General features: G+C 53.0%; 1 protein-coding gene across 1 annotated transcript in view; it reads left to right on the top strand.

Moving 5' to 3' along the window:
• SPSB4 (splA/ryanodine receptor domain and SOCS box containing 4) overlaps positions 1–13,238 on the top strand; it is a 66,578-nt gene that overhangs the window by 14,621 nt on the left and 38,719 nt on the right. The window contains exon 2 of the mRNA XM_041004167.1: positions 1,322–2,170. Within this exon, the coding sequence (XP_040860101.1) occupies positions 1,477–2,170 (694 nt within the window). The 5' untranslated portion in view covers positions 1,322–1,476. The remainder of the gene's footprint in view (positions 1–1,321; positions 2,171–13,238) is intronic.

The following is a 13,238-nucleotide window of genomic DNA, read 5'->3' as shown; positions in this document are numbered from 1 at the left end:
TAAAGAAAAAAAAAAATCTCAGTCATCCACGGGAAGGGGCACCCATCAATGGTGCAGCCAAAGAGGAATGCCTGCCTGCACAATCCCAGCCTGGCCCTGTATGTTGTCTCTTAAATTCCCATTTGACAGATTGGGAAAGTAGAGGCTTAACATCTGAGACCTTCATACGGACACAGAACAGACGAGGGATCAGATGCTCTTCTGTTTCCAGCCCCAAAGCCAGGATACCAGCTCCCCTAGCCTTCTTCCGTAGCCTTTCCCATGGAAACCAGAACCCAGCATCTGATGCTGCCTCCTGGCCATGTCCCCAGGTGAGCTTGCTGTACCTGCGTTCCTCCCTGCCTTATTACTCACATATGCCTGCAGTTTACAACGCTGCGGAAGCCCCCAGGGCCTTGGGGGACAGCAAGCCAGCAGCCACTCTCTCCATGGGTGCAGCCAGCGTGACTTGGGCACCTGTGTGCCCCTTCCCCAGCCTTGGCACAAGGCTTGCCCTTCAGGAGGAAATATACCTTAGTTCTCATCGAGGCTGCCTTTTTTTTTTTTTAAGATTTATTCATTTTTATTACAAAGTCATATATACAGAGAGGAGGAGAGACAGAGAGGAAGATCTTCCGTCTGATGATTCACTCCCCAAGTGAGCTGCAACGGCTGATGCTGCGCCAGTCCAAAGCCGGGAACCAGGAACTTCTTCCTGGTCTCCCACGCGGGTGCAGGGTCCCAAAGCTTTGGGCTGTCCTCGACTGCTTTCCCAGGCCATAAGCAGGGAGCTGGAGCTGGAGCTGGAAGGGAAGCGGGGCCGCTGGGATTAGAACCGGCACCCATATGGGATCCCGGCGGGTTCAAGGCAAGGACTTTAGCTGCTAGGCTACGCCGCAGGGCCCAAGGCTGCTATCTTAAGCCAAAACACCACCTCTCTGGATCAGTTCTGCTTTGTAAGATAACACGATCCACAGCTGCTCCTGCTCTGGGCTAAGGAGCACTAATCAACCCCTTAACCCACAACAGCTCCAAATGCCATTTGGCCTTGCTTGGGATCAGTCTCTTGTCAACGTTGAGGCGTGAGCTAAATACCTTGCCTGGCACCCCGTGTTCTCTCATCTGTACATTGGGGTGACAGTGTGCATGTGACAGAACGGTGCCCAGGAGGCAATCAGGTGATACAGGGGAATCACTGCCTGCATATGGCAAGTGCTCCAAGGTAAGCAAGTAGCAATGTTCTCCTGAAAGTCCACAGCTCATCAAGACCTGGGGGTATAGGAGGAGCAAGGTAGATGTGGACACGGCTGTTGTAACCCGCACGCCCTTTGCCTTCTTGCAGGAGCTTGGGCCTCTGCCCCAGGCTACTGGAGGCTGTGGCTGTCTGCACTCCAGAAGCCAGTTTCTGCGCCCCGGGACCCACCCCAGGCTCCAAGGACTGGAAGCACCCTCGAGGTAGCAGCGGCCTGCGCAGGCTCCTGCCCCGCTCCAGGAACCATGGGCCAGAAGCTCTCCGGAAGCCTCAAGTCCGTGGAGGTGCGCGAGGCTGCTCTGCGGCCCGCCAAACGCGAGCCGCATGGGGCTGAGCCCGGGCGGCCGGCGCGGCTGGACCAGCTGCTGGACATGCCGGCGGCCGGGCCGGCCCTGCAGCTGCGGCACGCGTGGAACCCCGAGGACCGCTCGCTCAACGTCTTCGTCAAGGACGACGACCGGCTCACCTTCCACCGGCACCCGGTGGCGCAGAGCACGGACGGCATCCGCGGCAAGGTGGGCCACGCGCGCGGCCTGCACGCCTGGCAGATCACCTGGCCCGCGCGGCAGCGCGGCACGCACGCCGTGGTGGGAGTAGCCACAGCGCGTGCGCCCCTGCACTCGGTGGGCTACACGGCGCTGGTGGGCAGCGATGCCGAGTCGTGGGGCTGGGACCTGGGCCGCAGCCGCCTCTACCACGACGGCAAGAACCGGCCCGGCGTCGCCTACCCGGCCTTTCTGGGGCCCGACGAGGCCTTCGCGCTGCCGGACTCGCTGCTCGTTGTGCTGGACATGGATGAGGGCACGCTTAGCTTCGTCGTGGACGGCCAGTATCTCGGCGTGGCCTTCCGTGGCCTCAAGGGCAAGAAGCTGTACCCTGTGGTCAGCGCCGTGTGGGGCCACTGCGAGGTCACCATGCGCTACATCAACGGCCTTGACCGTGAGTGTGCTGGGCCCTGGGGAGGGGGGAGGGCTGGGGGCCAGCAGGAGGCAGCCCTCTGCCATGGGCGAGCGATTACGCCTGGGTTTTCATCCTGCTGGTCTTGCTGGCGCCGGGCCTCAGCTTTCCCATCTGTGGAAAGCGTAGGCTGCCAGGGACCTTAGCTTAGGGTCGCCTCGAGGATTAAGTGGGTTGTGGGTGCTTTAGACCCCTGGCTGTTAATCGAGGCATTGAGTCATAGTCGCTCCCTGTGTCTCCTCCTCACTGTCCCCTTCCCGCCCGCTGGCATTCACTTGGGTTGCTGAGATGTGTGTTAGCCATCCACCGTGTGCTGGGGCTGAACATCACATTCTGGCTTTTACTGGTGAGCTGTTAAAGGGGGCCCCTTCCTCTTGTTGCCCCACAACTGTTGCCTTGCTGGGAGTGAGAACCCTGGGTGGGAATCTTCTCCTCTTAATTTCCCCAAGCAGAACCAGGAAATCTAGATCAGCTTAAGCTGCCCCAGTTTTTAAAGGTCACGGCTGCTTGAAAACTCCTTATGGGGGAAAAATGTCCTTGCAGCTCACAGACAGGCCTGTGGGCCACTAGGTTGACCTCTGGCAACACCAGAGCCGCCGCCTCTGCTTTCATGTGTATACCAGTTGTTCCAGACACCTTACAAACCAGAAGAACAAAAATGGTTTCGCTGGGTGGGCTCCTGTCCCCAGGGCAGTCAGGCACGGGTGGGCTTATTCACCTCTAAATGCAGCCACAGCCTTGTAAGCCAAGCTTGTGGGGGAGGCCGCTTCAGGCTGAATCCCAGTGTTTGAAAGGTGAGTGTTCCTACTTGCTCATTCACACTTAGAGGCGTGCCTCTGACTACCAGCCAGACCTCTGTGATAGGAAGGATGGAGCTCCAGGGCCCAGAGCTGGAGTGCCCGGGGGTCTCTGGCCTGTGTTCCTTGTGTAAGGGAGTAAGAGCAACTTCAAGAAAGACGTTGAGGGTGGGCTGTCCTCAAGAGGAGTGCAGTGTCATGCGGCTGAGGGCAGGTCCACACCAGACAGCTCTGATGCCTTTACATAGTTGCTGGGCTGTGGTTATCGCTGCAAGGCCACATTGGTGTTGTGTTTCTGTTTGGCTAGTTCAATATGGGAGCAAGTGAGTATGTTTTGAAAGGGACTAAGGTTGTCCACAGCGCCAGTAGGAAGTAGAGCCCTTTTAGGCATGGTAACCAGGCAAACCCAGTGGCGAGACAGCCAACAGCAATGGTAACACTGTTGAATGGAATGAGAACATCATGGGTGCTCTGAGTGTCTGGGTGGGGACAGGTGGGAGTGTCGGGGGGCTCCTGGGTGCTCTGAGTGTCTGGGTGGGAACGGGTGAGAGTGTTGGGGGGCTCCTGGGTGCTCTGAGTGTCTGGGTGGGGACAGGTGGGAGTGTTGGGGCTCCTGGGTGCTCTGAGTGTCTGGGTGGGAACGGGTGAGAGTGTTGGGGGGCTCCTGGGTGCTCTGGATGTCTGGCTGGGGACAGGTGGGAGTGTCGGGGGGCTCCTGGGTGCTCTGGATGTCTGGCTGGGGACAGGTGGGAGTGTCGGGGGGCTCCTGGGTGCTCTGAGTGTCTGGGTGAGGACAGGTGAGAGTGTTGGGGGGTTCCTGGGTGCTCTGAGTGTCTGGGTGGGGACAGGTGGGCTCTTCTGCTCATGTGATGGAGTATGGTAATAGATATCTTGCCAACTTTTGAGTTTGTATGACTACAAAAGCAAGACTTACAAACTATTCACTGGACATTATTCTTCTTGATGCATGTATTTGTTGAGGGCAAGAGCTCCTGAAGGTGTAGTTTCCTATGACAAGCACATACTGTTCTTGAACCTTCTGCACGTGAAATTGTCCTAGTGTGGCGCAAGTGAGACAGCTCAGCCCATCAGGGTTTGCTGCACAGAGCAGCAGACGTGCGTCTGAGTCCCAAGAAATGTGGTGTCGGCTGGCCAGTGGGCGAGTGCCCATCCACAGGGACCGAGAAGCGTAGCATCGAGGCTGGCCAGTGGGCAGCCTGCTGGCACTCTTGGCATCACGGTTGTGATGATGATGGCAGAAGAAACAATACTTACATAGTGCCTAGTCTTTGCTTCGTGCTGTGTTCTGTTCTAGTGCTGGGCACATCTCATCCTTGCAGTACCTGTAGTCAGGCCTCCCACCCATGATTTCACTTTGTGTCCATGAAGTTATTTATGATTAATGGTAGCCAAAAATATTCAATGGAAAATTCCAGAAATAAACAACTCAAATTTTTCTTAAGGTATATTGTTGTAATTGCTGTTTTACTATTGGTTATTATTACTGTCTCTTACTATACCTAGTTTATAAATTGAACTTTCTCCTAGATGTGTAAGGCTCACATGGTGGGAGGTGTCAGGCTGACAGGGAGGAACTGCTGCAGTAGCCTGTTCCATTTGTGAGGAAGTGCTTCAGGCACAAAGAGCAGGTCTCCAAGGTCGTGCCGCTGTGCCCGAGGCAAGCTGTGTTTACCCAAGAGACAGGGAGAGAATGCACCAGAAAGTGTCCCACCTGACTGGGTGGCCAGGCAGCAAGGGCCCTGTGACTTCCCTTCAGCACTGAGCTTCGGGGTGGCCCTGAGACCAGCACTGTTGTCAAGGTCATGTTCCCTCTCCACAGAGACTTCATCCATCCAAGCCATCAAAGCTCTTGGCTCAGTGCAGAACTCCGCAGGGTGTTCTGAAAAGAGAAGCTGTGTAAAGACGGCTCCAGCAGCGCCCATGAATCAGGCCTACTCGAACTCTAAAGAACGAGTGTCATTGAAAACACCTCACTGCTGTGAGGTCGCCCCGAGAGTGGGTCAGGCCTGTGGAATCTGCCTGGGTTTCCGGAGTTCCTCCCTGGCCTGACAGCCCAGCTCTGTGTAGTCTGGAGTGGTGCTTGAGTGACACGGGAAGGGGTGTGGAGCCCCAGACGAGAGTGCAGCCTTGGGCCGAGCAGCCTTGGAAGTGTTGGTGAGGAAGTGTATTTGGGGCCCTGAGCTGAGTGGACTTTTGTTGTTGTTTCATTTTTTTCTGCTTTGCCTTGCTTAAATTTCTTTGAAAGGCCAAATGACAGAGAGGTAGAGAAAGACTTGTCACATCCAATGTCCCACTCCACGAATGACTGTAGCGGCCAGGGCTTTGCCAGGCTGAAATTGGGAGTCTAGAATTGCATCTGTGTTTCCCACATGGATGGCAGAGGCCCAAGCACTTGGACCATCTTTCATTGCCCTCTGAGATGCATTAGCAGGGCCTCGGTTGAAAGCCGAGCATCCAGGAGTCACAGCAGTGCTCCCTAGTGGCAGCCTAACTCTGTACCATGATGCAGACTTCTGGGCTGTGCTTCGTGATAAGTCTCGTGGCAGTACTATCATTATCCCCATTTTGTAGATGGGGCATCTGAGCTTTGGAAGGTGAAGAATTTGCTGGAAGGAGGCCACCCAGCTAGTGTGTAGCAGGGCCGTGTTCACAGTGAGGTGCTCGCTTCCTGCTCTGTGGGACAGCCCTGTCTCCATTCTGCCTTGCCCAGCCCCCCAGACTGCCTGATTCTGCGGAAGGTGCTGGCATGCTGGCCTGCAGAGTGGACATGTTGGGCTCTTGCCTGTGCAGGCTTGTGCACCTGTACCACGCAGGGGAAAGCTGTATTTCCAGACGTCATTCCTAGATGGTTTAATCGATCTGCCAACAAGTATTTATTGGTGCAGTGGCTCAGCAAAGGAAGCTGGCCGGCAGCCAAGGCTTTGATCTTGGTGAAGGCCAGAGCGAGTTTTCTGCTGGGAAGACTGCGAGGACACCAGCCCCTTGTAGTCCGGGCCCAACTTACAACCTTTCTACTCAGCCCCCATGTGCCCTTTACTGTGTTGTTCCCAGAGAGAGTAGACTTCCAGGCAAAGAAAGGTGTCCCGGCCTTGAGGGGGAGGCTTCCCATTTAGCACAGTCATAACAGTGCATGCAGGTCCTGGGGACTTTGCAATGTAGAAGCAACATTTGAAATCAGGCTTGGTCAGGACAAGTGTCACTGCGGCCGGAGCATGAGCTGTGGGGAGATCCACAATGCGGGACCTTCCTAACACCGAGCTCAACTCTGACTCGGCTCCTGGTTAACCATCACCCTGCACATACTATCACACCTCCGAGTTCCAGTTTCCTTCTCTGAAAATAAAAATTTATTTTGCCAAGTGCTGTCAAGAACATGAGTAATATGTAGGAAATGACTAGTGGACCTACTGAAAAAAAAAAAGGCAAGTTTAAAAATCACTAATTATGACTTGCTATTGCCATGGATTGTTAAAATTACTGAGTTATTGAATGTGTAAATAGTAATTAGAGTACATTTTGATCCACATGGTGAATTCTAGGACGCTTCACCCAGGGAGTATCCTGGCTTCTAGGGTTTCTGACTCCCATCTCTTTAACATGAGGGAAGCGGCAGGTGAGGGTCAGAGGTCACTGAGAGGGGTTCGCCCACTCTGTGAGCAGTTTCAACATTATCCAGCTAGCTGTTTTGTTTGGTGTAGCTCCTGTGATGCCTCCCAGAGATACCCAAACCAGTGGCACCCTGGCTAGATGTGTCGGTGGATAAGCTCGTCAGGGGGTGAGCTGTGCAGGTAGTGGGCCTGAGGGGTCCCTTGCGCCTCTAAGCAGCAATGACCAGGCCTCCCCAGTGGCAGTGCCCATTGGCCACTAGCTGCACCTTTGCGGAAAAGGAAGTGGCGAGAGGTGAAGCCAGCTGAAGGGTGAAGGTTTAGGGTGAGGGTTAGGGTTAAAAGAGGCGCTCTCTGACAGCCAGTGCAAGACCCACATCTTACAGATAAGAGCCGAATGGACCGGATGGCTGGGCCACCTGTCAATTAGCAATAGAAACAGTACTGAAATCCAAGCACTCCTCACCAAATACGAGAGAGAAGTGAATGCAGTTTATGAGCCTATATTGAAAAACTCAGCTTCAGGAGCTGGGAAGGGCAGTGATGGGTGGAACTGGAGGGGCAGGAAGCGCTTCCTGGGTAGTCTTCTCGTGCCGAGTCTGTTTTCAGAAAGGTGTGTGCCCTTCATACAGACTCTGCAATGCCCAGGCACCTCCAGCATGTCAGAGAGCCTTCCCCAACCCCTGCAGACCACAGACCCAGGAGTCGCTTGCCGTAGAGATCCAGGCTAGGCACTGGTCGGCCTTTTTCTGCCTTGGTTGTTCAGACACAAGCTTCTGAACTTGTCGATTCGTCTATCTCCTCACTTGTGAAGTGGGTACAGGGATGCAGCTGATGCCAGCAGTGTCTCTCAGGCCTGCAGGAGTCTTGTTAGAGTGTAGCTTTTGAGTTAGGAGCCTGCCTTCCCAGCAAGCTCCTGGGTCATGTCAGTGAGACTTCATGCTGAGGGCATGGCGTAGAGCAAGGACTCTGCCTTGTCATCATCTCTGACTCCCCGCCATCCACCTGTGTACTTGCCAGGCTGCATGACCTGGCAGCCAGACTCCTTCACAACTCCCATGTGTCTTGAGCTGTACTGCCCTCTTGGTCGGAATTTCCCACTTCCTCCCCCAAGCAAAGCCTACTGTGGCCGTGTCAGCTTTGCCCTGTATTCATCCTGCCTGGCCAACTCTGGGGCAGTTTCTGGGTCCCCTTCCAATAATCCAGCTGTGTCTTCTGCTTTTCCTCCCTTTCCTACCCTGCCCACTCTTCCCTCTTGTTCTCATCCTCCCCAGCTACCAAGTGACTCAGTTTATGTGGCCTGAAACCCAGATTCTCAGTAGCCACTTAGGCACGCACACAGATCCGTGTGAGTACTCCAGAGTTCTCCCGCAAGGGAGAGTTTGTTTGGGAAGGAATTAGCTGCAGATGGAAACAGCTCTTTGTTGAGTAGTCACTCAGTGAGCACTCAGCCTGTGCTTCACCCTGCACTGTCCTCTCCAAAGGCCATCAGCATGCTGGGCACAGCAGCTCTTGGAATCCCCATGGAGGAGGGCAAGGTACTGTTATCCCATTTCATACGCAAGGAGGAGACAGAGACTGAGGTAGACGAAAAGCCAGCTCTCGGTGTCTGCTGGGGATGGACTGGCTAGGGCCAGGAAGCCAGTCTAGGCCAGTGCCTGCATGCTGTTTGGGTCCTGCTACATGCCCATAGTTTGGGGATGAATTAGGCCTCAACTGAACAAGAGAGCGTCTTGAAAATGGGCCGCTGCCACTTTTGTAGTGCTTAGTTGGCACTGGTGATGATTCTGGTGGATGGTGCCAAGCAAGCGACGAACAGAGCAAGTGTGTTTGGAGGGGGGATGTTTAAATGAGTAAGGAGAGCAAACTGCCTGCCAGGCTGGCCGCAGCATTGCCTTGCCAACCCTCAGGAAACTAGCTGATTCGCTGAGTCTCGTCCCTTGGTTAGTGTGAGTTACAGCCTGGCCCAGACGCTAATAAGGCTGCTTGTCGGAGGCCTTCCATAATTCAAGAGAAGGCTGTGCCATTTAATGGCCCTTCTTTGTCAGATCTTCCAGGACTAGGTGCCTCCTTAATGATTTATTTGTGTGGGATGAAATTAAGCCGAGACAGCATGAGCTTGGAAAATACTGCCGTGTCGGCTCTCCCCAGTTCTTACGCTTCTCAGTGGCCGCTTTCCATAAATAGAGCTGAGTCCTGTTTCATGACCCACCTGATGGGAGTCCCAAAGGGGTGCAGTCTGCCTCAGCATCAGTTCCTGGGGCCACACTTCATGGGGTACCTCCTGCCTCACAGACCCGGGACCACAATGCAGAGCAGCTGGAACTGGAACTGCCAACAAAGATCCTGCTGTCCCAGTTTCATCGTCCCAGCCACATGTCAGGCCAGGCTCTGAAGGGCAGGGATAGTTCACTGAGGCTCTTGGACAAGTGCAGACTGAGTCCCTTCAGGAAGGGATGCAGGCAAGGTCCACTGACGAGGGAGCAGGCCTGCACTCCAACTTCCCACTGCCAGCTCAACTGGAGGTCTGCCCTAGTTCTCTGAAACCCATGATTCCTGCAGTTGAGCACTTTAGCATTCTTGCCTGGACCTCAGCATTCTTTAGAGAACCCGTGGAAGCACAAATTCTGCCATTTCTCACCTATTGAATGAAGGGTGTTTGCAGTGGGTCCTGGAACACACTCATAGGTTACAAGCCTCTGAGTTCCATTGTGTGATCAGCCCCAACACCAGGCACGAGTCAGTTGGGTGATGGGATGGAGGTTGCTGGCATGGCGGTGGGGGGAGGTGCAGGATCATGCAGGAGAGAACGTGTGAGTGGAATAAGCAGTGACATCCTGGACTTAGAGGAACTGGCTGAGCCAAGGTAAAAGCAGGACTCAGTCTGCCAGTTTCCACAGGAGCAGGCCTGGGGGAGCTGCCAGCACCAGGGCCTTGAGTGTTTGGCAGAATTTAGCCTTTTTCTTTCCCAGAGGGAGAGTGTGTCAGTGTAGCCCCAGCATCAGTGTGGAGTACCTTCTTTTGGAAAGGCTGGCAGGCCCCAGCCATAGTCCTGGGAGGTGTGCGATTCTGGCATGTACCAGGTTTCTGACCTCAGGTTGTTTAGGTATAGCCTGAAGGCCTCCCGGGTCCCTGCATCTCCCACTCCCGGTAGGGCTGGGCCAGTCTGCTTGCTGTGCATCCCAGCACCCAGTACATAGCAAGCTTTTAGCAAGCATTTGTTGAATATCCACATAGGCCAAAGTCTACAACCCACAGAGACTTGGGGAAAGTTCGTGGAAAAATAGAATTTAAAGATAAGCTTACTTTGGTGCAAAATAATTTTAGAAAACTATGTATCATTGTTCTTTTAAATACATTTTTTGTGAACTTTTTTTGTTTGATGCCTAGAATTCAAAACTTTTTGCAGCAAAATAAGCTTACTTTCTACTTTCTCAGAACTTTTTAATTTAAGTGCCTTTATACAGATTTTTCACTAGCACTCCAGAAAAGAGACTCCGACAAGTCCTGGTTGCGCTGAGCAGGAGGTGGAAGTTTAGTCATACTAACTTGATACGGCTATAAAGAGGCCCTGGCTGGTCCTCAGTCGCAGGTGGTCCTGCGAGAGCCAGTTGCCCGGTAACAAGGGGAGGCTTGGCTGTACCTGGTCACCTGATATTGAAAACCAAGCTATACATCACTAGACAGAAGCGGTACTTCCAGGATCTTCCCACTGACGCCTTTCTGTTGGGTCTGTAAATTGACATCTTGCTGGAGTTTTGATGAGGATACCTCTGAATGGGATGGGTATGGCCTTTATCCTTGTATAGATAAGTTGGTCAAGTCCAGGAAAGTTGAAAAGCTCTTAGGTCACACCATGAGGGGCGGAGCTGGGCTGACCTTCTAGGTTTACTTTTCTTTTTTTTTTTTAAGATTTATTTATTTTTATTACAAAGTCAGATATACAGAGAGGAGGAGAGACAGAGAGGAAGATCTTCCATCTGATGATTCACTCCCCAAGTAAGCGCCACGGTTGGTGCTGTGCCGATCCAAAGCCAGGATCCAGGAACTTCTTCCAGGTCTCCCACACGAGTGCAGAGTCCCAAAGCTTTGGGTCATCCTCGACTGCTTTCCCAGGTCACAAGCAGGGAGCTGGAAGGGAAATGGAGCTGTTGGGATTAGAACCGGCACCCATGTGGGATCCTGGTGCGTTCAAAGCGAGGACTTTAGCTGCTAGGCCACACCGCCAGGCCCTAGGTTTACTTTTCTATCTTGTTACCAAATGTGGAGTCCCATAGACCACACTTGGTCTATGCAGAGAACCATGTGGCAAGCCAGCCAGGAAAAGAGGTTCAGTGTAGCAAGCCTCTGTATTTTTTGGTCAAGGAATTGGAAGTTTTAAGCTTCCTTACCTGGGATGGTAGGTGGGGGAAAGGTATAGGTCCCCCTGTGCACTGTGCTATGACTTTTCCTTGTTCTTGGCTGGGCCTTGGAAGGCAGTTCCAGGACTCTGCTTGGGTAAGTCCTTTTCTTTATGTCCTGTGGTGTGGCAGAATCCCAAGACTGACCTGGGAACTTAACTCCTTGAGGCTGGGATGGAAATAATAGATTGAGAACTTTGTCTTCCTTTTTGCTGCTATAGGCAGCATCTCTGGGCTAATCAAGGTTTGGTTTTTGTTGTTACCGTTGTTGCCAAAACACCTTGTTCAGATTTGTGAGAAGCGGGATCAGCTTTATCTGTAATCTGGGGTTGGGGGTCAAAGGAGGAGGTGAAGAGGTCCTGTAGGGACCACAGGGCTGGAAGCCAGGCCACCTGGCTCTGGGGAAGGCCAGCTCCTCTTAAAGGAAGGGGTTACGTGAAGTGGATGACCTCAAAGGTCTTGTTGTGCTCAGATTTTGAGATCCCCAAAAATCAGGAGGAGTCTGAGATCGATCCAAGTGCACAAGGATGCACATGCGAGCCTGGGTTCTTGGTTGAGAGCAGGCAGCTGGCTGACCAACACTCCTTACCAGAGTGTGGCCCCAAACAGCACATTCATACGGTTTTTATTAGGGCAGTCCACAATGGCTTGAAAAGGGGCAATTCACAATAGCCTGCAAGGTGAGGGGAAATACCACACTTTCCCTGCCTATCTCGGCTGGACAGCCCATGCCTCCAGCAACTAAGATAAGCACCCGCTTAATTACTTGGAGCCACCTGTGAGATAACCACACTTAGGTGGGCCCTGATTCATAAGAATTGGGGCCCATCAGTGCTAAAGATCACATAGACTGCTTAAGGTCACATAGGACGTTTGGCCTGCAAGCAATGAGCCATGAAGAAATAGTTGGGTTTTTGAGACTAGGGTTCTTCAGTCTCCTGTTATTCTGCAGTCTCTGTTACTGAGAGACGGAACACCTGATTAGTTGCATGACAGACTCTGCACTCCTGTTCAGTATAGTAGCTCTGGGCCGCTTGAATGTTGCTGTTTAAAATTAAACAAAAAAGAATGCCCCTTGGCGGCATTCATTACCTTCAAGTCCTCCCTAGCCACGCACAGTTGATGCCGCCATATTGGATAGTGTAGTCACTGACCTCTTCCACCTGGACACAAAGCTCCTCTGGACGGAGCTGCTCTGGAGCCGCAGGGGAGGCCTGGGTACCTAATGGAGAGAGTTCAGGCCAGTACTGTTTGAGGAAGACTTCTAAGGTCAGCCCCTCAGGTCCCCAAGAGCCAATTTATGGTCAGCAGGGAATGTTGGAGAAACATTCAATCTCCATAGCCTGCCTCTAAGGAGAGTGGTGCAGCTGGATCAGAAACCTTAGAGCATGTCCAAGAGCATGGTGGGGAGAGTGGGGGCAGGGCAGAGGCAGGAGGTATGCCAAGAATTCCAAGGAGAGGGCCTGGGAGACCCTGGGACTGGAGCACTGTTGGGGGGAGGGGTAGCTCTCAGGGTGGCAGCCAGCTCCTGGTTTGATGAGCTGCAGCAGCACCTCTTAACTCTGTGTCCTTGGGCAAGTCCTGTTGCAGAACAACTCCAGAAACCATTTAGAGGATTTGCTACAGAACCCCTGAACCTGGGTGTGCTCGCCCAGCACACAAACATCCCATCTCTGATTAAAGTAGGCATTTCTTTGCAAAGCACGGAACAAGAATTGGGAATAGATCCCCTAATTCCTGGATTCCCCAAGGGAACTGCAGTTGGGGCTGAAGTGCCTGATCAGTTCGCATCCAAGTGGTCTTGCTTTGATTGGCTAGCCATGCCGAGGTGACCAGATGGATTCCCACTGAGCTCAGGAGGATTACATGAAGGTGGAAGTGTCATTCTCTCGTTAACACACCTTGCTCCGGTCAGTACCAGCCCTCTAAGTTTTATCTGTTGGAGAAACAGGGGGCCAATTGAGTCTGGTAATTAAAGCCTTCTAGGCCCAGCTCCACCTCTCAAGCAGAGCACTCCTTTTGGTAACCGGTTAACTTTAAAGGCTGGCAAGAATGTGAGGCTCAGAGAAGAGGCTGATACTCCTAGCCTGCTGAGCCTCTTTGCTGCTGGTTGCAAAAGGAAGAAGGAGGGTGCTGTTATGAGGTAGGAAAGAAGACCCATGCTAGCCTTTGTAAATGGCGAGGCCTGCATAGTGGTGCAGACTTCTTCTTATGGTGCTATTTTTCA

The sequence above is a fragment of the Ochotona curzoniae genome, unplaced genomic scaffold (assembly GCF_017591425.1).
Source record: "Ochotona curzoniae isolate NIBS_2020 unplaced genomic scaffold, NIBS_Ocur_1.0 contig_1302, whole genome shotgun sequence".
Taxonomy (NCBI): Eukaryota; Metazoa; Chordata; class Mammalia; order Lagomorpha; family Ochotonidae; genus Ochotona; species Ochotona curzoniae.
This window is presented reverse-complemented; position numbering and strand designations above follow the sequence as displayed.